At 33.4% G+C, this 23,793-nt stretch overlaps 11 protein-coding genes across 11 annotated transcripts; 5 read left to right on the top strand and 6 right to left on the bottom strand.

Annotated features, from left to right (window-relative positions):
- Positions 1 to 36: 36 nt before the first annotated feature.
- Positions 37 to 1,329, bottom strand: ISR1 (putative protein kinase ISR1; the record flags this gene model as incomplete). The annotated part of the gene is made up of 1 exon (XM_003687324.1): positions 37 to 1,329. The coding sequence occupies one exon, from the start codon at positions 1,327 to 1,329 to the stop codon at positions 37 to 39; it is 1,293 nt and encodes a 430-aa protein (XP_003687372.1).
- An 848-nt stretch (positions 1,330 to 2,177) lies between these two features.
- Positions 2,178 to 3,170, top strand: PIL1 (lipid-binding protein PIL1; the record flags this gene model as incomplete). The annotated part of the gene is made up of 1 exon (XM_003687323.1): positions 2,178 to 3,170. One exon carries the CDS (start codon positions 2,178 to 2,180, stop codon positions 3,168 to 3,170), a length of 993 nt encoding a protein of 330 aa, XP_003687371.1.
- Positions 3,171 to 3,849: 679 nt separating this feature from the next.
- Positions 3,850 to 6,417, top strand: COG4 (Golgi transport complex subunit COG4; the record flags this gene model as incomplete). The annotated part of the gene is made up of 1 exon (XM_003687322.1): positions 3,850 to 6,417. The coding sequence occupies one exon, from the start codon at positions 3,850 to 3,852 to the stop codon at positions 6,415 to 6,417; it is 2,568 nt and encodes an 855-aa protein (XP_003687370.1).
- Positions 6,418 to 6,880: 463 nt separating this feature from the next.
- GCD2 (translation initiation factor eIF2B subunit delta) lies at positions 6,881 to 8,746 on the top strand (the record flags this gene model as incomplete). Its single annotated transcript, XM_003687321.1, has 1 exon — positions 6,881 to 8,746. One exon carries the CDS (start codon positions 6,881 to 6,883, stop codon positions 8,744 to 8,746), a length of 1,866 nt encoding a protein of 621 aa, XP_003687369.1.
- A 333-nt stretch (positions 8,747 to 9,079) lies between these two features.
- On the bottom strand, positions 9,080 to 9,502 carry MRPL51 (mitochondrial 54S ribosomal protein mL43; the record flags this gene model as incomplete). The annotated part of the gene is made up of 1 exon (XM_003687320.1): positions 9,080 to 9,502. The coding sequence occupies one exon, from the start codon at positions 9,500 to 9,502 to the stop codon at positions 9,080 to 9,082; it is 423 nt and encodes a 140-aa protein (XP_003687368.1).
- Positions 9,503 to 10,082: 580 nt separating this feature from the next.
- Positions 10,083 to 10,565, top strand: TPHA0J01110 (DUF4149 domain-containing protein; the record flags this gene model as incomplete). Its single annotated transcript, XM_003687319.1, has 1 exon — positions 10,083 to 10,565. One exon carries the CDS (start codon positions 10,083 to 10,085, stop codon positions 10,563 to 10,565), a length of 483 nt encoding a protein of 160 aa, XP_003687367.1.
- Positions 10,566 to 11,610: 1,045 nt separating this feature from the next.
- TPHA0J01100 (uncharacterized protein) lies at positions 11,611 to 14,727 on the bottom strand (the record flags this gene model as incomplete). The annotated part of the gene is made up of 1 exon (XM_003687318.1): positions 11,611 to 14,727. The coding sequence occupies one exon, from the start codon at positions 14,725 to 14,727 to the stop codon at positions 11,611 to 11,613; it is 3,117 nt and encodes a 1,038-aa protein (XP_003687366.1).
- A 495-nt stretch (positions 14,728 to 15,222) lies between these two features.
- Positions 15,223 to 16,143, bottom strand: RCI37 (Rci37p; the record flags this gene model as incomplete). Its single annotated transcript, XM_003687317.1, has 1 exon — positions 15,223 to 16,143. The coding sequence occupies one exon, from the start codon at positions 16,141 to 16,143 to the stop codon at positions 15,223 to 15,225; it is 921 nt and encodes a 306-aa protein (XP_003687365.1).
- A 447-nt stretch (positions 16,144 to 16,590) lies between these two features.
- TPHA0J01080 (dihydroorotate dehydrogenase 2) lies at positions 16,591 to 17,883 on the bottom strand (the record flags this gene model as incomplete). Its single annotated transcript, XM_003687316.1, has 1 exon — positions 16,591 to 17,883. The coding sequence occupies one exon, from the start codon at positions 17,881 to 17,883 to the stop codon at positions 16,591 to 16,593; it is 1,293 nt and encodes a 430-aa protein (XP_003687364.1).
- Positions 17,884 to 18,406: 523 nt separating this feature from the next.
- On the top strand, positions 18,407 to 20,062 carry UTP7 (Utp7p; the record flags this gene model as incomplete). The annotated part of the gene is made up of 1 exon (XM_003687315.1): positions 18,407 to 20,062. The coding sequence occupies one exon, from the start codon at positions 18,407 to 18,409 to the stop codon at positions 20,060 to 20,062; it is 1,656 nt and encodes a 551-aa protein (XP_003687363.1).
- A 213-nt stretch (positions 20,063 to 20,275) lies between these two features.
- Positions 20,276 to 23,101, bottom strand: RPN2 (proteasome regulatory particle base subunit RPN2; the record flags this gene model as incomplete). Its single annotated transcript, XM_003687314.1, has 1 exon — positions 20,276 to 23,101. One exon carries the CDS (start codon positions 23,099 to 23,101, stop codon positions 20,276 to 20,278), a length of 2,826 nt encoding a protein of 941 aa, XP_003687362.1.
- Between the last annotated feature and the right edge of the window lie 692 nt (positions 23,102 to 23,793).

Raw genomic sequence — 23,793 nt, 5'->3', positions numbered from 1 at the left:
ATATACAAGTAGTAATAATATATAATGGTAGTCATGTTAAGTAGCCTTCCCCATATCTGAATCATACCGTTTAACTAAAGTAATGCAATCTTCAAGTGATATTTTATTTTGAAGAATTTTTTTCAACAGATCCAATTCTTGTTGCCAGAACGTTTCGAATTGTTTATTGTTTGAGAGATGACTATCATATTGAATATTAAATTTAATAGGAGTATTTTGAAGTATTATGTTTAGTAACCATTGATTACTTTCGAATGAGGACGTGATGTTCTGCGCTGCATGGAACTTCAAATCCTTAATTTTCTTATAGGGTTCATTATTTACAATGAATGCCAATAGACACAGTCCTAGCGAGTAAAAATCTCTTCTATAATACGACTCCCAACCGACCGAATCATGTTTGTCCTCGGGTACCGGAGCACTCTTGTTGCTGTTGTGAGCACGAAACTTCAGCAAAAGTTCTGGGGAACAGTATTCCAAAGTTGTGAAAATGCTGTGTTCAATCTCCAGGGCGCCTTGCTCTTGATCCAACAATACCGCCGAAGTAAAATCCGATATATAAAAAATGGGGCCATTGTCTGCTATGTCCACTAAGACATTTGCAGTTTTAATGTCGGTATGCAGTATCTTTTTCATTTTCAAGAAAGCCAATGCTTGCAAAGCATGTTCCAGTATCCTCCACCATGCAGCCTTGCATCGCTTCAATCCGTTGCCATTAGGTGCAGCAGCGTAATCCAACTTGCCGTTCAATTCCACATAGTAATTTTGCAGGTCCATAGTGCACCTGTGCAATGCAATTGCTGGCACCAGCTCGCCATTTCTAAAATTCTTGAAATTAGTCTTTGTCAAATACGTGACACCCAATGTTTGTATGATATGGTTGTTGCGTGGCGCCGAGGGATCGGACAGATACTTCAGCAGCAGGAACTCATTTATGATGATATTGTATTTTTTCCTGCCTGTAGGAAACTTTAAAACAACGGTATCATTTGAAGCAATGGAATACACGTATGAGATGGCGCCTTTGCCGATGACTTTTCGCAAGCGCAGCTGTCTGTTAGTGAAGAAGTCCAAATCGGGCGGAACAATTGAAGTAGACGGATTATAGAAGGCATTACTTGATAAAATCGCGACATTATTCTGTAGTGGACTAAGAGATGAAACTGATGGTTTATTTACAATGAGATCGATGTCATTGTTCAAACAACACGAAGAGGAGTATTGTTCCATTTCAGGCCTTACGGGATTACGAGGGGGGGGCCGAGAGGGGGGCATAAGAGACCATGTACAGAGAGAGTGTTGATCAAGAGGCATCGTATACGTATACATAATAATGACCTTCCATTACGACAGAATGGAAGTTGAATCACCTCATCATACATGCACACTTATATAAGAATCAATATATAGAGAGCATGCACACATGTACGCACATAGAATATGGACCCGCCATCTTGATTAATAGGCATCCACGCACCACGGGCATGCTCCAAGGATAGTAATCACAGGACGGTTTCCTAATTGAGGTTCGCGCGAACCGCACAGAGTGCGCCCATTACCCCGCTGCCGGCATTTACCCGACGCGTTGCGCGTTGCGTGTGGCATTACCGTCGCGCTGCCGCCACTGCGCTTGCTCCCTTAAAAAGTGTTTTTCTCCCGAAGCCGCCGTGCAATGCCGTGGGGCGTGGGGGTGACCCGGCCTGGCCTCCGTTCGTTTGTCCTCCCGCGCTGTCTGCTGGCGGCGCCCGTCAATCTCGCGATCCCCCTCACGGGTTAGGGAGGAGCAGGGGACCCGCCGCCACGGAGGCGGCGGGTCAACGCCCAACAGATTGCCATTGCTGCACATGCCGCTGCGCACGCACGCACATGCAACACTGCCCGCTAACCACGTCAATTACAGCTGGTTTATCGTAATTTTAACTTCCACTCCCCTCTTTTTTAACGGTTTATTTCTTTTCAAACTTGTTTTTCGTGGTTTTCCCAATTCAATTCACTTTTCATTCCTAGTAAAATTGTATTTAAGCGGATTGGTTTTCAGCAGTGTCCACTTGTCGTTGCCAGCACCCACTTGTCCTGTTTGTCGTATTGTTTTGCTGTTCCATTGCTTACCTCCTGTCACACACAGAACTACTATACACGCAACTATACACACACATACACACAGGAAAACGTCTATCATGCATAGAACTTATTCACTCAGAAACTCAAGAGCCCCTACTGCTGCTCAATTGCAGAACCCTCCTCCTCCTCCTTCCTCGACCAAGTCTAGGTTCTTCGGCAAGGGTGGTATCGCGTACTCTTTCAGAAAGAACACCGCCGGCGCTTTTGGCCCCGAGCTGTCTAGAAAGTTGTCGCAGCTGGTGAAGATCGAGAAGAACGTCTTGAGATCGATGGAAATCGTCTCCAATGAGAGGAGAGACGCCGCTACACAATTGTCTGTGTGGGGCCTGGAGAACGACGACGACGTCTCGGACATCACCGACAAGCTGGGTGTTCTAATCTACGAGATCAGTGAGCTGGACGACCAGTTCATCGATCGCTACGACCAGTACAGACTTACTTTGAAGTCCGTGAGGGACATCGAGGGGTCCGTCCAACCATCAAGAGACAGAAAAGCTAAGTTGACCGACAAAATCGCTTATTTGAAGTACAAGGACCCACAATCCCCAAAGATCGAGATTCTAGAACAAGAACTGGTCAGAGCTGAAGCGGAATCTTTGGTTGCTGAAGCACAATTGTCAAACATCACCAGATCGAAATTAAGAGCTGCATTCAACTACCAATTTGACTCCATCGTGGAACACTCAGAAAAAATAGCCCTGATCGCTGGTTACGGCAAGGCCCTACTAGAATTACTAGATGACTCTCCAGTCACTCCAGGTGAAACTAGACCAGCCTACGACGGCTACGAAGCTTCTAAACAAATTATCATTGACGCAGAAAGTGCATTGAACGAATGGACCTTGGACTCTGCCCAAGTGAAAGCAACTTTGTCTTTCAAGAACGACGAAGACATTGTCTACGACGACTACGAGGATGAAGATGACTTAGTCGATGAAGCTATCGCTCAAGAAGATCACGACGGCCAATGGTCCGGCGAGGAAGAAGAAGAGGAAGAAGAGGAGGAACTTCATCAAGACGCCGAGGAAGAATCTGTACACGTGAATTAATCAACTGTGCTTCCTTCTCATGCACACACAGCAATTAATTTACATAGACAATCTTCTCTATAACTTATAAAACCGAAAAAATCTTCTAATAATTAATTGAAAATTTAAATGTAATAAATAAGAAAAACAATGCTATCACATACAAGCACATACAAATATTATCATGGATAAAGGTATGAAATAAATCAACAAACTCATTTTAAGTCTTCCTCCAACACAAAGTAATGTGTTCAAATTTGGATAATTTTTCATTTATTATTTCATGTCTTTACTTTTTGTTAATTATAACATAGTTTTTTTAATCTTTCTACTGTATTTCTAAATCACTACTTACTACTAATTAATGATGAATAACCAATCTTTTAAAAATTTATAACATATCCATATATATCAATGCAAACTCTTGTTTATGAAGTTGGGATGCCTTATCACTATTAATTTACCCGGTTATTACGCCTGCGACGTAGCTGTTCAATTTCTAGTAATATGAAAAACATATGGCAGCTATAAAGAAAGTATCATGGGTTTCTTCATTCTATAACGATGTGATTACATGAACATCATATAACCGACCACTTTATCACCTCAACTGTGATCAATCAGCAGCTTGTGAGTCATTTACTATTTTGAGCAAGTGATATAGCAACAGGCCTTCCAGATTCTGTCAATATCATCCAATATGTCGGAACTATATTTGGATAGTAACGATAACGAGATCTCATGGGATAATGCAGTTTTAGAAGGGCTTCTATCCAAAGAACTTTCTAAATATAATCAATTATTTTCAAAATTGTCAACTCAATCGCAATTGAATAAATTGCACGATATAATTCAGAGAGATAAAGCTGAGACTACGGGACAGTTAAATAAATTCATCGCAACTTCACAATTTTCACATAATAAAAAAATTAGAAAGTTGGAATTATTAAGAACAAATTTAACTACTGTACTCACAAATTATAATATTTCATTAGCAAATGTCTCAAGTTCAAATAATATAGCAAAATCAATCAATTATGATATTTCAACTATCGATACAGAAAAAAATTTAGTTAATAAGATATTGGAATTTTTGAATTATATAAGATTATTGAAAAATAATATTTCATTGATAAATAACGCCCTTAAGGATGAAAACTATGTCGTTGCAGCAACAGCCATCGAGGAAATTAGAAAAATCCCAGAAAATGTTATAAAGTCAGAATTTGCATCAAGAGTTGTACCATCAAGTGAAGTCTCAGATGAACCAACTGTTGTAATTAATAAATGGAGTGATGAATTAAAGGAAATATTCCAAAAAAGATTTATGAAAGCTGCAGAGTCAAGTGATACAGAGGAATTGACATTAATGTTTAAAATGTTCCCAATGATAGGTCAAGATAAATTAGGTTTGGATATGTATTCAAAATATGTCTGTAATATTATTGCCGAAGAGAGTAGAACCTTAATGACAATTAATGGTAACGATAACTTGGAACAGTCGATAAAACGACCTGGGTTTTTCTCACAAGTGTTATTACATCTGTTTAAGTTAGTTTCAACTGTTATTAATGAACATTCTAAAGTCATTACAGTATCTTATAATCTGACTTACATGACAAACGTCATGGAAAAAGTAGAAAAAGAAGCTGAATTGCAAGCTGGCTTAGTGCTTGATACCTTTGCTGAATCGAAAAAATTAACAAGAACCGTGAAAGAAATTAAGGAATGGCAACGTCTCCAAATGAAAAAAAACAATCGTAAATTAAATGGCGACAGTAGTGATTCAGAGGATTCTGATGCAGAAAGTATGGATGGTGTTCAAATGATATCAGTTAACAATATTTCATTATTAATAAATGAATTTTCACAAATTTTACAAAATTGGTCAATGTATACAAGATTTTTCTCTGTTAGATGGAATGAATTTAACGACATTAAATACACCAAATTAGATTACGCACCTAGCTTATTGGAAAGCAACTTTAAAAATAAACTAGTAAATGAAGGTTTTATATCAACTTTTGATACTTTAGTATTGTATCATTTACATAAGTCTTTCAATAATTCTATTGAATTAGAAGAAATGCCAGACATTAATAATCTCGTTACTCTAAGGAACACTGTACCTAAACACAAAGAAGTATCGTCATATGCTATAACCTCTGTTCTTGAAGACATCACCTTATTGGTGAGAAAAAATTTGGTTGTAGTAGTAAACACAGGTCAATTCGATATATTATCTAGATTTTTGGACCAGCTGGTCAGATTTATACAAAATGAATATTTGGTCAGATTTTTACAAAATAAATTCAAAAATCTACAACCGAAGTTGATACCGTCATTAGCCTTAAAAGAGTACATTCCTAAGGAAGAATTAACCAATATTGGCCATCACAATTCGAAACTTATGACTCCAGTATCCTCAAGTACAAAACTTTCAAAATTAGGATTTGATCTGAGAGGCGCAGCAGCTAATGCTTTAACCAATATTCAATCAAATATACAATCGGTAGTTTCAGATCCAGAATCTGTCCTCTCATTACATAATTATTTGATTTACGTGAACACATTGTATTTGAACGTTGTCTTTACACAAAAAATTTTGGTTAAAGAAATTTTAGAGAATAATCCAACCATGTTATCCGATAATTTCCCATTTGGTGAGGATTCTGAATTATTGACTGCAAAGATAAATGCATGTAATGAACTGGTGAAAAAACAAAATGAAAAACTTCAAAAATGGTCTCTAAAATATCTATTTGAGAATGTACTTAAAAATAAAATCAGTGTTTTATGCAAGGATTTATTTGTGAACGGAAACGACAACACATACATATCCAGCACTGATGATTTTGAAGACCTTACATCAATAAATGATTTTATTTTAAAATGGAAGGCTTTAATAATTCCTTATAAGAATGTCTTGTATGATGATGCTTTCATAGAATTATTGAATAACATCGTTAATTACATCGTGACACTGGTTGATAAGAAAATCTGGTCTTTACGTGTTAATGATTTAGGTGCTACTAAATTAGATCGTGAATTAAGTTTATACATTAGTACTATCTGTGACACAAACTATCTATTAAGAGAAAAATTCATATCCATTACACAAATGGTTCTAGTTCTAGGTTTTGATGATGATGACTTCGATACAGAAACGAACGATGTCAAGGAAGAAATTGCCAACGGTATAAATTGGGTCTTGACTTCAAAAGATCGTATCAGAACAAGAAATCTCAAGGTTGACAAAAGACAGTAGTTACTATCATATCTAGGACACATATACACATATAAATCTATATTTTATATAACTTTCATGTACGTAAATATAATGTTCATACCACTTGCATACCAATACAACATCGGTTATAAAGAATGGGAATACATCTATACGTTATTTACAACAGTTATGTTAGTACAATTACGCTTTTTTGAGCTCATCGATTTATTCACTTTGTGTAAAAATTTGGATCATCGTAAACGAACTAGTTTTTTCAAAAATTAAAATGTTCAAGTTTTTGCATTTTAATTCCATCTCATCTAAAAAAATATTCTGAAATAGGTACAATGATAGATTATCATAAAAGATGTTTAGACTTGTATACGCATATTCTGTTATCAAAATTATTGATCTGATTCAATAAATAAGTGATCCTTTACTTGGAAACATCATCAGAGAACAATTGGAAGATCATCGCAAGTTTAAACTAAATTGCTTAACAATGAATGAAGTTCAAGAGGCCAATAAGGTAAAAGAGAAGGATGCTCCAGTGACAACTCCAGAAACTGCTGGAGATTCACAAAAGCTATCAAATAAGGAATTAAAAGAATTGAAAAAGAAGGAAAAAGCAGCCAAAAGGTCTGCTAAAAAACAAGAAAATGGTATTTCTATTGAACAGCAACAAGCTCAAGCTGAAGCTAAGAAAGAAAAGAAACAACATCAAAGGGAAAAGCAGTTGAAACAACAAGAGGACAAGAAGATGAAGCAGATGCATAAAGATAAAGAATCAGTGATGAGAGGAGAAAATAAAAGCACATTGTTTAGTCATCTAGAAACTACTGCTGAAAGAAGAGCTGCTATTTTAGCATTTACTAGTTCTGTCAACTCACCATTAGCATCAAAGATCACAGCAACTGGTCTAGCAATTCCAACGATTGCCGGTGTTTTGTCAGGTTCTAATGTTGCTACAACATCTCCATTAGGTCAAAATGGTTCGATTGTCCCTTCTACTACAAACGGCTCAGTTGGTGAAATTGAAACAAGCAGCAAAGCTCCAAGTGTATCCGAAATGGCTAAATCTTTAGCTGACTTCACTTTACACGAAGAAGAAAACTCCATTGTACCAGGTGTTACCTCAGTCGTCCCACATTCTTTAGAGAACAACATTAACACTTCTCAATTTTCGACCGTGGTTAAAGAAATTTTAATTAATAAAGATTTAATTCATCCAGTAATTGTTAAGTTAACATCATCATTAGCTCAATATAAAATCGTAGGGTCGATTCCACGTTGTATTGCAATGTTAGAGGCTTTTCAAATTGTGATCGAAGATTACCAAACTCCACCAGGAACTACATTATCGCGTAATCTAACTAATTATTTATCTCACCAAATTGATGTGCTTACCAAAGCCAGACCCTTAAGTGTAACTATGGGTAACGCTATTAGATGGTTGAAGCAAGAAATTTCTCTTATCGACCCATCAACTCCTGATAAAGAGGCTAAAAGAGATTTATGTGAAGCCATTGCTCAATTTGCTCGTGAAAAAATTGAACTTGCTGATAGATTAATTATTGAAAATGCTTCTCAGCATTTAACTGATGGCTCATCCATTGTTACATATGGTGCCTCAAAAGTGTTAAAGGACTTAATTATTGAAAATGCAGTTGTTAAAAAAAAGGATATAGAAGTTACTGTTGTTGATTCCAGACCGTTATTTGAAGGCAGAAAAATGGCTGAATTTTTAAGAAGAAACGGTGTTAAAGTAACCTATGCTCTAATTACCAGTTTGGATACTATTTTCAACATGAAAGTGGATTATGTATTTTTAGGTACACATTCAATTTTATCCAATGGTTTCTTATACTCCAGGGCTGGTACCGCAATGGTGGCAATGAGTGCAAAGCAAAAAAATATTCCAGTTTTAGTTTGCTGTGAAAGTTTGAAATTTTCACAAAGAGTACAATTGGATAGTGTTACGTACAATGAATTAGCTGATCCAAATGATCTAGTTAATATTAATTATAGCAATCCATCACAAAAATATGGCAACACTGGTTCTTTACTACAGCGTTTTGTTCAAGAACGTGAAGCTGCCAGAGAAAAGGATGAAGTTGACATGAACCAAAAGGGTAAAAAATCCCAAGCACCTAGTAATAAAGGCAAAGATAAGGAGACTGCAAATGATGATGCCGATATCAATAAGAATATACTTGACAATTGGCAGAAATCTCCAAATCTAAATATCATTAACATTCTATATGATCTTACTCCACCTGATTATATTAAAAAGATTATTACTGAATTTGGTGCATTGCCACCTTCATCAGTGCCTGTTATTCTTAGAGAATACAAAGGTTCCGCATAATTAGATATATAATATTTTAACCAAATATTTAATCGAATGACATTTTAAGAAGATATAAACAACAACAACAACAATAATTATGATCGATATAACTCACAAAAGTTTCATTAATGTAATTTAAATTATATAGCCAATAGAAACATATTTGTTTTCGAAATAGGATTTCTAATGACGTGCTGAGTTATCTACACAATATTTTAAATTGGATTTTTATGTACATGAAATGATCAAAAATAGCAAGTGTAACAAGCTATGATAGTGCAAAATAATATAGGTTTGTATGTGTATAAGCATGTGCGTTGAATATGAGAAAATGAGAGTGTATAATATCACTCAAATAGTATATTTTGAATCTGCATGAAGAGGAGACCAAACACCTCTAACACTTGAATTCAAAGATTTAACATTATCATTCCTTGTCAATTTCTGTAAAATATTACCACTAGAATTCTTCAACAATACCAGTTTATTTTCAACATCATTTGGATTCAAATTTCTCACACAAATCACCTTTTCACGTCCATTTGTATATTCACCTCTTAAAATCGGATGACCTGGTTTTCTTAAAATATTAAATTCAATATGTGGGTACTTTTCGGCAAACTTATCTAGTCGACTAGATACAAGGAATTTTCTAATACCATCTGAAGATCCACCCCAATTACAATATTGAAGAGTAATTTTTTTAACAGGAAAGACAAACGCACCAACACCATTTCTAGCGACCGAAGATTGAGATATAGCTTTGACAACCATTGCGTTTGATGATTATTTATATTTAAGTTCACTTCAAAAGTTTCAAATATGCTTTAGTAAGATTGAGTACAAATACTAAACACAATCCATGCTGTTAATTTTTATTTTATATATAAGATTTATGTATCCTTAGATAGTGAGCTATCGAAAAATCTTGAAATGAAACTTTTCGAAATTCGAATTTTGAAATTTCTCGAGAAATGGAATAACATTTATTACCCGAAACTACATTTGTATGATTCCTAATTAGGACGATTTTGAGTATATAATCAATGAAACTCTCGAGAAACTGAAATTTTGATCGTCCTAATTGGGAAATTTTGATCGAGAGAAAAAGAAAGAGAGATGAGAAGAAAGATGTACGGAACAATCGGTTAACAAAATTATGAATTGAATAATATATATGGGGAGGGGATATTAATACTCAATTTATGTTCAAAGTTATTTTATATAAATAGGTCAATTGTTGCAAGAAAACATTTAGCTTTTAACTTTTTTTACTATTACTTTAAATATATAAACTAAACCGTAGAAGTATTGCCTTAAAAAATATACAAAGCAATTAATTTCGAACTCAGACATGATTTTTCCAGAACTATTCAAACCAACAGCTCATTTGCTATTTTATTCATTCGCTTTTGGTGGCACCCTTTTTTACTCTAAAGTAGCTTCCATCGTGGCTTACCGTACTCTAGAAAGGGAGCAATTCTCTGAGCTACAGAACCACATGTTCCCACAATTATTTAGATTAGAGACTCTTGCTCCAATTATCTTAGCCTTCACTGCTCCATACAACGTCCAACCAGGTGCTTATCACTGTTTAATTGCTGCTTTCGCTTCAGGTTTAATCAATTTGGTTGCTTTACTACCATGGGCCAAGAAAGTTAAATTAGAGAGAAAAGAATTAGCCAAAAAATTCGAAGGTGAGGAATTAGAAAAGAAAGATGCTCCATTAAAGAAATCATTTGGAAAAGTTCACTTAGCAAGTGTTATTTTAAATACAGTCCATATCATCTTAATGGGTACTTATGGTTACTGTCTAACTAAAGCCCTATACTATTAAATAAAAGGCTTTTAGCAGATTAAAGTATAACGTACATAATAAAATAGAAAAATTTACAAGTGCTCACATACATTTGCCTGACTATACAATTTCATCTTACATCTTAATTTCAATATAATTTAGTGACTTATTCGACTTCAATGGATTGAGTGTCAAAACTTTTCATCTTTTCTTTCTGAAATGAGATTGCATTATGCTCAATGTAAAAATCGAACAAAATCTTTTGGTGCCTTTACCGCTATCATAGTTATTACAAGACTATAAAATGCTCTCTGCTACGTTCTCCTCATCAGGTCCAATACTTCTTGGGTCTTGGAATACACAATGAGAGCTTTAAAGAAGTTGCATGCAGACTCTATATTTTATGCTTTTCAGTCGAGAGCTGTTTAGCAGTAGTTAAAATTATTCAATAAATAGTTGTCATTAAACTTTCATCATCTGGAATTGGATCTGCTTGGAAACTTCTAACTATCATTTCAATAACATCTCTCAATGGTTTTTGTTTGGCTTCCAAATCACGCGTATTAAGGTTATTTTAATTAACTTTAAGTTGTTTTTATAATAATTTCAATGCCTATAGAATTCAGAATCATTCCTTCTGTCACAGTCGAAATACAACCAATATCCTACAAATATTGCTATTGCAATTGAAGACGCTAGACTCTTTCTCCCAAAAATTTTGAATGGCCACGGTATCATCATGACCGATTGCTATTGTTACCTTAGATGCGAAGTTTGAGCACTTTCTTACTGCCCATTTAATTTGATCTAGTCAGTCACAACCAAGTTACGCATGTCTTTAGTTACTGTCAACAAGTGAACTTATTCATATTTAATTTAGTTTAAAGTACATTTTAAAATCGATACCTCCACTTTGTTCCTATTTATCAAACGCATATGATAATATTGTATTACTATATTTCGGTTTATATACTTAAATAAAAGAAATGATTTGAACATTATGTATATTTTTGATATTCTTTGACTTAAAACAACTAGTATCATATTCAAAACAACTAATCATTAAAACTTAATAGAAAAAATGTTATTCTACACCATTCCTTTTTAAGAATTCTTTCAATTCTTTCTCAAAATCTTGTATAGCAAATTTTTTAATCTCATCGGTATTTATAGTTTTATTCAAGATTTCTTGGTACTTAATTTCTAAAGAATCTTCACCATTTCTATGCAACACTTCATAATCTTTTGTATCAAGATCAAGATCGAGCAGATCACCATCAGCAACACCAAACGAAAAAGAATTGTCCGTCATTACCATAGAATTAATATGCTTCCAGTTTTTATCCACAACATTTGTCGATTTTTTATCTTTCTCAGCAGTTTCTTTAGTTTTCAATTCCAGTAATTGATTATATATTTTACGCCCCGTAAGCTTTTGGTCGATAACATTATCTATTTCAGTACGCACAGAGTCAGTGTGAATGGAACTAGCCTGTAACAACTTACTAAAATCAATTCTTGTTGTTGGTTCTCCATACTTACTATTTTGAAGAAATTCATTGATTCCTAATATCCATGTAATGAAACCTTCAAAAACACCTTCAGTATCATTGTTATAAACATCATGCACGAACTCAAAAAATGAATCTTGATGCGCAGTGACTAAATCACTGATAGCTTCGACCACATTGAATTCAGCGGATGCACCTAGATCCCCGTTGATAACACCATCCATTAATTTAATCAAATCGTTCATAAAACGTTCGAAATTTTTTAATGCGATATCAACTCTGGCAATTTTAAATATCTTTACAATTGGTTCATAGATCATCGTGACCATAGATTTTAATAGTTGTATTAACTCTGGGTCTTGCCATAATTGTTGTAGTAATTGTTTATCTCTTTCTTTTATGTATAATTGCAACAATTCTTTAATATTGGAGAATAACTCCGCATTCTTGTTCTTTTCATCATGGATAGTTTCAATATCATTTTCAGACTCATTAATGGATTTCCAGTCCATATAAGATTCTGTAATTATGTCTAATGCCTCTGGAGAAATATAGTTTTTTTCTGCACAATGTAGAAGTAATAACATAGCCGATGGCATGTGAGTGGCTTCTGTCTCTGAATAAATAAAAGACATGGAGATATATTCATACTTTTCATTATTGTAAACTGATTTTTTAAATATTTCAATAACTTGTTCACCTAATTGAAATTTTTTCTTTATTTTTTCTTCTAATTGCTTAATTACTTCATCTTGACTTTTCAAATCATCTGCTAAAATGGAAGAAAACATTGTTTGTAACAATGACTTGCCGCCAAAAGGTTGTGCCATAAATAATTCCATCATGGCTTTCATGATAGCCATAGGATTGGTGTATTTCATTATTTGGCTCATTACAGAGTAAGGGACTAACCTATGTAATCGTTTAATTTGAGAAAAAAATTCATAACTATTATCGTTTCCAAGAAACAGTTGATAAATTGTTGATGATAAATAAACCTTACACCATTCAATAAAGTTTCTCAACAGTGGCGATAGATCTTCAACTTTATTATGTTTTTTAATTTCTCTAACACAAGATAATAGGAATGTTTTATCTTTTATAAAGTTATCTTTAAAACTGGTCATCACATTTTGTAATTCCATTGATCTTTCTAGTGCAATCTTTTGAAATTGAATTTGATTTTCTAGATTAGTTATATCCATTAATTCCCTATTGGAAATATCTTCCCTTATTTTATCATTAAATGAGCTATCGACTAAATTCTGACAATTGAAAAATTCAATAAATATCTTATTTGATATAACTTCATTATCTTTAGTCAGATTTCTTAAATACTGCCTTAAGGAAGTTCTCAGCTTTTCAAATGGTAGTATGTTACTTTTAGAATTAGTAGCATCCTCAAATTTATCATCATCTCCAAAAGATTCTGTAGATGAATCATCATCTGAGTATTGATCTATATCGGAATTGAGAATATTATCAATTGCATTTCTATTTTCACGATTATCAGTTACTTCAAAATTCTCTTCAGATTCAAAAGTAGCTACGATTTGCTCTTTTGGAGTCATGTTACTAGCTTTTTTATCATATCCATTTATTGATGTTATCATATGTGTACTTTTCTTATTTTTATGTGGCAATTTTGGCAGATCCTTTCCTGGAAATTCATGCTTTAAAGCTTTTGAAAGAGCTTTAAATTCATCGTATGTTTTGACAGTATATTTAGTCTTAGAGTCATCATATTTATTGTCTGATTCTTCATTTCTTAATTTAATCATAAAGTAATAATGGCTAGACTTCATATTGGAACCTTTTGTGACTTTCTCATCAGAGTTCGAAAAGCTAGAGAATATGCCAGATGACTTTGGTTGCGAGAAACCAAATGTCTTAGCCCATGAAGTAGCTTTTTTTGGTGACAGAGGGATGCTACTCATTTTATTCTTATCTTCATTTGAAATTTTAGATTCTGAGATTCCATCTGGCAGATCTGATTCTTCAATTACTGCAATAATATTTACATCCCAACCATTCTCGAATACAGGCTCTTTTGTTAAGAAATCTCTTAAGTTTTGTTTTGTAGGTATGGCAAACTGCTCAATTTGAGATCTTTCCCTTGCCCCGTCATCTTGTATTTTAATTTTGTCCTCATTGTAATACTGTACTTCTAAACTTGATCCAATTCCTGAATTGAATAATAGAAGAATAATTTTAGTCAATTTTTTAGCAATTTTTTTCCTTTTTGTTGTCTGTTCTCTATCTATACTATTACTAAATTGCAATGACATAAAATGTTCAAAAAAGACTTGAACTTTCATTTGCCAAAAGGTTTCATCATTTACCAGATTTTTCGAAAGTAAAGGAAAGGTCATAATAAATTTCTGGAGAACAAAACTTAATATAGGAAACTTAGTTTTTTCAATATTCGACACATCATCCTTTATATCTAGTTTACTTAGTTCAGCTGCTTCCGGATCATTTTGAACAAGAGAAGTCAGTCTGAATTTATTGAATAAATTTACAGTCGATGACGATTTATGCAAATCTTTAGGATCATGACTAGTAAACGGGAACCCAAATTTCCTTAATGCATGGGGATCATTCAATTGCTCAAACTCTCTATCTAATTGAATCTTCAATACTTCTCTCTTTAAGTAATGCTCTTCAATAGGAGTTAAAATTGTCGACATCTTTGTTTGATTACCTTTTTCAATGTAAATGATTCAATTTAAAATCTTGATTTATATTATAATACTAGTAAACTGATCTAATAATATATATTAAAATAGCATAGAATGGAATATCTCAAGGTTATGGAATTAAGTATTATTTTATACATTTAAGGAATTGCTATGTCTAAGAGTATTGTTTTTTTTTTACTTAGGAACGTCTTTTTTAAAGCCTTTGAATTAAGGAACATTGAAATTTAAAAAAAGATCAAAAGATCAATAACCAAAGGTTTTCAAAAGCAACTGTTAAAAGGTTACATGATTAATGATGTATTAAATAATATTTATTTTACTGTTGCTTGCATAATTTTGAAGAATATAGTTACTAAATTATTTGTGTAATGCATAGCAGTGGAAGTATTGCCAAAATGTTTATGTGCTGTATATGCGTCATGATAGTTAAATATTTGACATGGATGACTGTTGTAATTTGCATTTAATTTATGCATAAAACCATTATTGCTCACCATTTTTTTCAATTGGTAGAGTTTGATCATCAAAGCCGAATATAGAATCACTAGAATCATTTGGGTCAGCGAATTTATCGTTATTAGCTTCTCTCCTTACTTTATCCCATGATGATCCATTTGTAGAACTTCTTGTGTTTTGCTGCCCGTAATCAGTAGTATCTAGAGTTACTTTCTGATAGGAAACTTCATTGAATGGGTTTTCATTTTCTGCACTTTTTGAAGTATTTTTTATGACACCTTCTGCCTTTTCTTTATCAGGTCCAGAATATAATTGAAAAGGATCTCTTCTGTTTAAGAAACTACTTTTATTATTTTTGCCTTGTTTGAACTCTTCCATTTTTTTACTTGGGTCTGGGAATCTTTTGTTAGGGTTCTTGTACGTCATATAAAAATAATTAGACCACATAGTTGGTGAACCTATCTGCAAGAGTGTCAGCATCTCATATTGCCTTTGTTTACTTGATTTCATTTGTTTTTGATCTTCAAATATTGCTCCACCATCAGGATTTGAACCATCATAATCATACTTATTTCTGTTTTTAAACATTTCATCAGGGTCTAATTTCTTTATTGCTTTGTTATATGAAGACTCAGCAGCTAAATGTGATGAGAGTATCATCCCCGTAAAACCAATAACAATACTTGTTGGTACACGGACACCTTTGAAGTTACCTACTTTATAATATTTAACCAAATATGGTAAAGAGAAAAAACTACCAAACCCAAGCCAACCACCTATTAGTTCGCTGTTCCTAATGGAAGAATATATTTGATACAATTCAAAACGGTCATTGGCGTCCAATTCCTCATCTTTCTTATAAAATTTTAGAGCATTGGAATACATGTTTTGAAACCAAGGGGATTTGGCAATTTTCACTCTATCATTGTTACTTTCATTCCCATCCATTTTAAATTACTAATACTTGCCACTATTTGATAATTATACCTTAACAGTAATGCAGCTCAAAACCATCAATTCAAAGAGTAAACTATGAATCAAATAATATATATATATAGGCATTTCTTTAATATTTTTGAATTTTCTCCTTAAACCTTTGATTTAAGTATCCTTACGTTTTTTTCAACAACCTTAATTTAACAAAGACATAACACTGTTTATGTTTTATACAATTTATGTTAAAAGAAAAGAAGAGAGAATGATCTTGGTAAATTTTAGTATTTACGTGAGCTTTCAGAAGTTATAATTAATGAAGCTTGTGATATAGAATATTATAGATTAATATAAATAATATATTTGAATCACCTACAAAATAAGTAGTATTTTTAGATATGTGCATTTACTTAGTTTATTTTCTACGATTTTTGAGCAGTTGAATATTAAGATTAATTAAGACTATTTCAAATCTGAGCCAATAATTTCAGTCCAAGTCTTTCCTTCTTTCTGTAGCTCTTCTGTTATTTCATCCTTGATGTTGGCAATTAAGCCTGGTCCTTTATAGGCATAAGCCGTATACACTTGAACAAAAGTAGCACCTGCCTTGGCAAATTCAATGGCATCCTTTCCCGAAGAAATACCGCCACATCCAACAAGAACTAAGTTACTGTCTTTAGTGTACTTTGCGACGTTTCTTAGCGCATTTAGGGAATATATTTTCAATGGTTTACCTGATAACCCACCAGGTTGATTGATTAGTTGGTTATCGGTTGTCTTTAAAGTTTCTGGTCTTTCAATGGTAGTATTGGAGACAATGATACCGTCTATTTTTGATGTCTTAGCTGCTTCGACAATGCTCTGCAAAGCAGGCTCTGCCAAGTCAGGGGCAATTTTCACAAGAATTGGTGGTTTATGTTCTTTAGCACCTAATGCGTTACCTTGGTCAATGAGTGAATCTCTTTTTTTAACGATTTGAGTCAATAAATTTGTCAATTTCTTTTCATTTTGAAGGTCACGTAAACCTGGGGTATTTGGAGATGAAACGTTGATAACTAACACATCAGCTAAAGATTGAAATCTTTCAACACCTTTCAAATAATCTTGTACTTCGTCACCAGTTTTATTTTTACCTAAGTTAATGCCCAATAATTTATTTTCGTTCAAAGACAAATTAGATGCTTGTTTGTCCTTGGAAGAATAACTATTAACAAACTTACTTATTCTTTGCATTAAATTATCGAACATAACTTCATGACCAGCAGAATTAAAACCATATCTGTTAATAACCGCTTCATCCTTTGGTAATCTGAAGAATCTTGGTCTTGGGTTACCTGGTTGAGATAGAGGTGTTACAGTCCCAACTTCCATATACCCAAACCCACCTGATAAAATCCCATCGATTGCTTCTGCATCCTTATCTAGACCAGCTGCACAACCAACAGGATTTGTTAAAGTTTTACCAAAAACATTCACATGTAGTAATTCTGGATCCTTATCAAAGAATAACTTTGGAGCTAATCCATACTTCAAACACCATATACCTAACTTATGGCCATTTTCTGCATCAGGAGTAACAAACCTAATTAATGGACAAATGACGTATTCATGAATTGCTGATCTAGAGTTCATAACATAATAGTACCCAAAACAACCAGCAGCTAAACCTAAACCAAGTTTTACCCCTTTAACAGGCAACATGGATGATCTCAAAACATGGCTAGTGTTACTTTTAAAGAAAGTTCTTGAAAACATGTTGTTTTATTCAACTGTTCTTTTTTCGATCGTTTGTATTTTCAATAGTCAAACAAAAATAAGGCACACCCAAAACACAATTGACTGTATCGACAAATCCGTCTATTGAATCATTCAATTTATCAAATACTAAACATCAAGAGACAAATAACTTATCATTAATGCTAGTAATCATTTATTTAATCATCTATAGTCTCAACCATTCTGAAGATATTCATATTTTTATTGTTAACATACGCTATAACCGGGTAACTGCTTTATAATGAAAAGTGAAAAATTTTAGGAATCAAAAGAGATGAGATGAGATGAGATGAGATGAGCTGCATTTTAATTTACTTTAATTGTTACATGAAGTTTATAAGTTATAAGAGTATCATTTATAGATTATTCATTAGTTATTGTGTTAGGCGTTTGCGACGTTACAAATTTATACGACTTTTCATAACTGTTTTTGGGTGAGTTTAGTTAGTTGAAGACACTACTATAATAATACAATTTTAATAGAAACCGAATTATCAAGATCATGTCAAAAAAAGGCTCTAGAAATCCTGTGAAAGATAGAGAGAATAAATTTAAATATGAGAGATCAGAGGGGTTAACTGATCGTAAACTGCGTCGTAAAATAAGAGATAAGAAGTTGAAGGCAGGATTACGAAGAATTGATGATCAATACAATGATACTGTTAATGCAGCTGCAGCAACCGAATATTTATTACCTGAATCTGTAGGTTTCCTTGAAGCTGAAAATGAATTAGAAAAAACATTCAAAGTCAAACAAGATGAAATCAAAGCAAGTGTAGATAACTCTACCGCTAACAAAGCATTAAATTTAAAATTAAATGATTTTGGTCCATACAATATTGATTATTCTAGAAATGGTACTCATCTTTTGATTTGTGGTAGAAAAGGTCATGTTGCCTCAATGGATTGGAGAAAAGGTGAACTTCGTGCTGAACTGAATCTAAATGAAAGTTGTTTTGCAGCTGCTTATTTGAATAGCGATCAATATTTTGCCGTTGCTCAAAAAAAATATACATTTATTTATGACCATGAAGGTGTCGAATTGCATCGTTTGAAACAGCACATTGAAGCTAGACATTTAGAGTACTTACCATATCATTACCTACTAGCAACTGCTGGTGAAACTGGGTTTTTAAAATATCAAGATGTCTCCACAGGTCAATTAGTTTCCGAACTAAGGACCAGATTAGGCCCAACTACAGCTATGGCACAGAACCCATGGAATGCAGTTATGCACTTAGGTCATAGCAACGGTACAGTGACATTATGGTCACCATCTATGCCTGAACCATTAGTAAAGCTTTTATCTGCTAGAGGTCCTATTAAAAGTATTGCAGTTCATAGAGGTGGTAATTATATGGTGACAACAGGTGCCGATAAGTCAATGAAAATATGGGATATCAGAAACTTTAAAGAACTACATAGTATAGAAAATCTGCCATCACCGGGTTTGAATTCTGCTATTTCTGATACAGGTTTAGTGGCCATTTCACGTGGTCCTCATGTCACTTTATGGAAGGATGCTTTATCTGCAAGTCAAGCATCGAGACCTTGTTTTGGTTCTATGGGTGGTAAAAAGAAGAGAAATACTCCTTATATGTCGCATCTATTTCCAGGCAATAAAATCGAAGGTATGCAATTTGTGCCATATGAAGATTTATTAGGATTTGGTCATAGAGAGGGTGTTACTAATTTAATTATTCCAGGTTCCGGTGAAGCTAATTATGATGCATTAGAAGTTAACCCTTACGAAACAAGAAAACAAAGACAAGAACAAGAGGTAAGGAGCTTATTAAACAAATTACCTGCAGATACTATTACGTTAGATCCAAATGTTATTGGTGCCGTTAATAAGACTGCATCTGCTGTTAGATTGTCTGCAAAGGATCTAGCACAAATTACAATTGATAAAGAAAACAAGCTTAAAAAAGACGAGGATATTCCACAAGCTAAACCTGATGTTAAGTCCAAAAACTCTGGTTTACGTGGCTTCCTACGTAAGAAGACAGCTAACGTTGTTGATGAAAGAAAACAAAGAGTTGAAAGGATGTTGGAGAAAGAAAAACAATTACGTAAAAGAAATCAACAAATTGCCAGTGGTGAAATTAACGAAAATGATAAAGATTTGGTCACTGAAGCTTTAAATAGATTTGGTTAATAGCTTATGAACATTTAAGGGTAGTATTTGAATCATCTTGGATAGATATAATTTAAGTATAATATAATAGAGGTCTTAGACTACTTCTATTTAAAATAAATCATCATTATTCAATTTTAATTTGTATCTTTTTAGAATAAAATCAGTTATATATAGATATATATATATATGAAATGCAGATATGAACTATTGTTTAGTGTGCAATAATTAAATTCAACATAGGTTGTTATAATCAACATCGTCTTGTACAATAAAAGAAGTGGGTAGAGGTGCGTTGATATCCTTGATTTGTCTTACAGTTTCTATTATTTTAATCGACTCTTCTGGGGTTTTATCATTTAATATAACTACACCCAAAGTATTCTTATGTTTTTGCACTGGGACAAAACGATCTTGTTTGTTGAATGAAATATATCTAACTTGTTGAGGTAAAATACGGCTCATATTCTTAACCTTATAAGTCTTATTTGTATACTTCATTTTGAAAGAGTCAGATTCACTTTCTTTTGTCTTCTCAACTATTTCTTCTTTTTTCTCAGTAGGTTCAGTTTTAGCACTAACTTGTTCTTCTTCCTCATTCTTTTCTTTCTTTATCTTTTTACTTCTAGATTTAGCTCTTGCTGTAGTAGATAAAACTGCAGTAGCAACTTTTTCTATTTCCTTATCAGCTGCCTCCTCAAACATCGTTGGGTAATCAAATAGACCCTCTTTCATATGACAATTTAGATCGAATTCTGGAATTGCAAAATCAGATCCACGAACACCAACAATTGTAGTAGGGGTAAAGGATAAAGTCAATAAGTGAGATAGTGGGAACCAATACCAGAATTGAGAAAACATTGCCAAACCGACAATAGCCTTTGCATCAAGAGTACCAGTTTCTGCATTTTCAGTTTGGATTGTTACATTTCTACCACCAGCATTCATGATACCTTGAGCTACACAAGCACCAAATTTAGCTAACCCTTCTTGATGTTTGTTTTTAATGACATTCAAAAATAACTCATTAATCTCCTTTACCTTTGGATTTAATTTTTCAGTTTGTTGGATCATTATCATGGACAAGGCAATCATAGCAGCTTGACGAACGAAATCAACAGGATCCTTAGTCAAAGGCTCCAAAACATCAATCGCAGATTTTAAACCTTTACCAGCACAGGAAATACCTAATGCAAAAGCTGTACCACATCTAACATGAGCATTGTGAGATTCTGATAATAACTCAACTATTCTTGGAACAGTTGTGTAATCACGCAATAGAACGAAACCTAATGCAATAACTGCACCTCTTCTAACGTCATCATCAGAATCAGAAACAGCCACATGCAATAATTTTTTAATGGCTTTATTATTACCAGTACCAACGTACGCAAGGGCTACAGTGAATACACCACCATAACGGATTAAACTTTCACCATTGCCTAGCATTTTTTCAATTAAGTCATCAGCTAACTCTTGACGTCCATAATTAATCAAAGCTAATGCAATAGATAAAGCACGCGTGATATTACCATGTTGAGTTTCTTGAGCATATGTGTGTACATCGTTGATAACAGTTTCGTTACCGCTACCTAACATAGTTAGACCCATACCCAATGCTGCTGCTTCAGCTGAAATGACGGAATCTCCATATAGGATCTCCTTTAGTAATTCATATAATTCCAAACTATGAGAAGACATACCAGCTAAACCAATACCTAATGAGGCACCATGTAGTAAAACATCAATATCTTCATCGCCACAGTTGGAGCTGTTTTCAATAATAATATTTTTTAGATAATCTATGACGTTCTTACCAAATCCAGCATAAATCAAACCTAGACCATATAAAGAACCACCTTTTATGTAACGAGATGTGGCACGGCTGCCTGGTAAGTATGGGGCCATGACTTTCTTACCATCAATCAAGTTGCCACGGTGAATTACACCTAATGATGCTGTGGCAGTAAATTTAGCCCAATTTTGTGCTTTTCCTAACCAGGATAAATTAGCCTTAATGAAAGAATTATCAGTAGTACCGGCATGCATAAAACCATTGGATACACTTACTGCAGTGTGAAATAATGAAAATTTACCATCTAAAGAGGATTTGGATTTATTCAATAAACCAACATCAATATTTTTATTATTCAATAAAAATGTATTATAATAGTCACAAGTTGGAACGCCAGATAAAATTTCTAATATTTTTGAGTTAAAATTTTTTGATTCTAGTTCTTGAGTCACAATTTGTAAAAAGCTTTGTGAAGCAGAAGACACTAGATCAAAGGCTATTTGATATGAAATATTTATATTTTCAGTTTCCTGTAGTTTTTCAAACAACTGCACTGCTAACTTTGGGTCATTCAAATTTACTACAACTTTAGCAGTAGCAAAATAATCAAAATTCTTCATTGAGAATAAAATATCAAATAATAGACTTAGGATATTTGTCTTGAAGCGTATGTTATCGATATTTGTAGTTGCAGCAGCCAACACATAGTTGATTAATTTCAACATGTTACTTTCATTTTCATCATCATTATTTCTTTTTAAAATATCAGAAACGACATCTAATCTATAACTTTCTAAAGCAATACCTAGTGCTAATTTATATTCTGAGGAATTAACACATTTTTCAATCATTCTTTCAAAAATTGAGGTTAATGATGCATCAATTACAACCTTTGCCTCTTCTTGTTCAATATTGTAATTATTTGTTGCGTGAGTAATGTATAATTCAATGCTCTTAGAGACAATTGTTTCAACAAATTGTGATTTTTCATTAATATCAAAATATGTACCAGATGCTAGGGCATACTTCACAGCAGATTCATATTCACCTAAATTGTAATACACTTTAGATGCAACCAAAGCAGCCAAATGACGATCTGGGAATGATTGATCATCGTATAGAGTTTCAATTTCTGTGATATCATTTGAAATCTCTGACCAGAGGTGGTCAACTTCGACATTGATTGATTTCAAAGCATAGGATTTAACAATATCATCCTCTTCTTTCAATAATGCCAACAAAGGAGCTGCAGTTGTTACGGACATAATACCCTATATTATTTTGAGTGAGTAGGACGTGAGGTGAAGGAAAGGCTTCGATTTATATTATATCTGTCTTTCTTATGGACCAAAACAAGGATACACTCAAAAGTGTTAGAAACGGAATAGATCTATAATATTCGAGTTCTGCAATATTGGATGCAATATATAGTACAGTTCCAAAAAACAAATCTGACAAATAATTCAAACAGACAGTTTCAAGTGATGCTTTATGTGTATATTGTTTGCAGATGAAAATTTATATAAACAATTCAAACATATACATGCATATATATAAATGTAGTTAATAATTATAATAAGGGACTTTCACATGGAATGCTTTATTTGTGATAGTTATTATACTTCTCATACTTTTGCCACCCACCAAGATAGAAATTGAATTGAAGTTTAAGCGCGAGTACGTATAAAGTGATTGAACAAACTGTTGGCACTAGTTAAGGCATCTAGTTAAGATCTTGACACATCTTTAATGACATTACAAGAAACGACTTAACATATATTGACAGCAAGAGTAGTAGTCCAATTCTAGATTATCAAGAAGAGTTCTGTGCAATTGTATAGTTTGTGAATATATGTTTGTTTACAAAGTTAGTTTCATCTTACTGAAAAATAGAGATGAGGACTGGTGAAAATCTATTCGGATCGATTAATTTCCTGAGGTGTATTTATTTATTACT

The sequence above is a fragment of the Tetrapisispora phaffii genome, chromosome 10 (assembly GCF_000236905.1).
Source record: "Tetrapisispora phaffii CBS 4417 chromosome 10, complete genome".
NCBI lineage: Eukaryota > Fungi > Ascomycota > Saccharomycetes > Saccharomycetales > Saccharomycetaceae > Tetrapisispora > Tetrapisispora phaffii.
The sequence above is the reverse complement of the archived record's forward strand: the minus strand, read 5'-3'. Positions and strand labels throughout refer to the sequence as shown.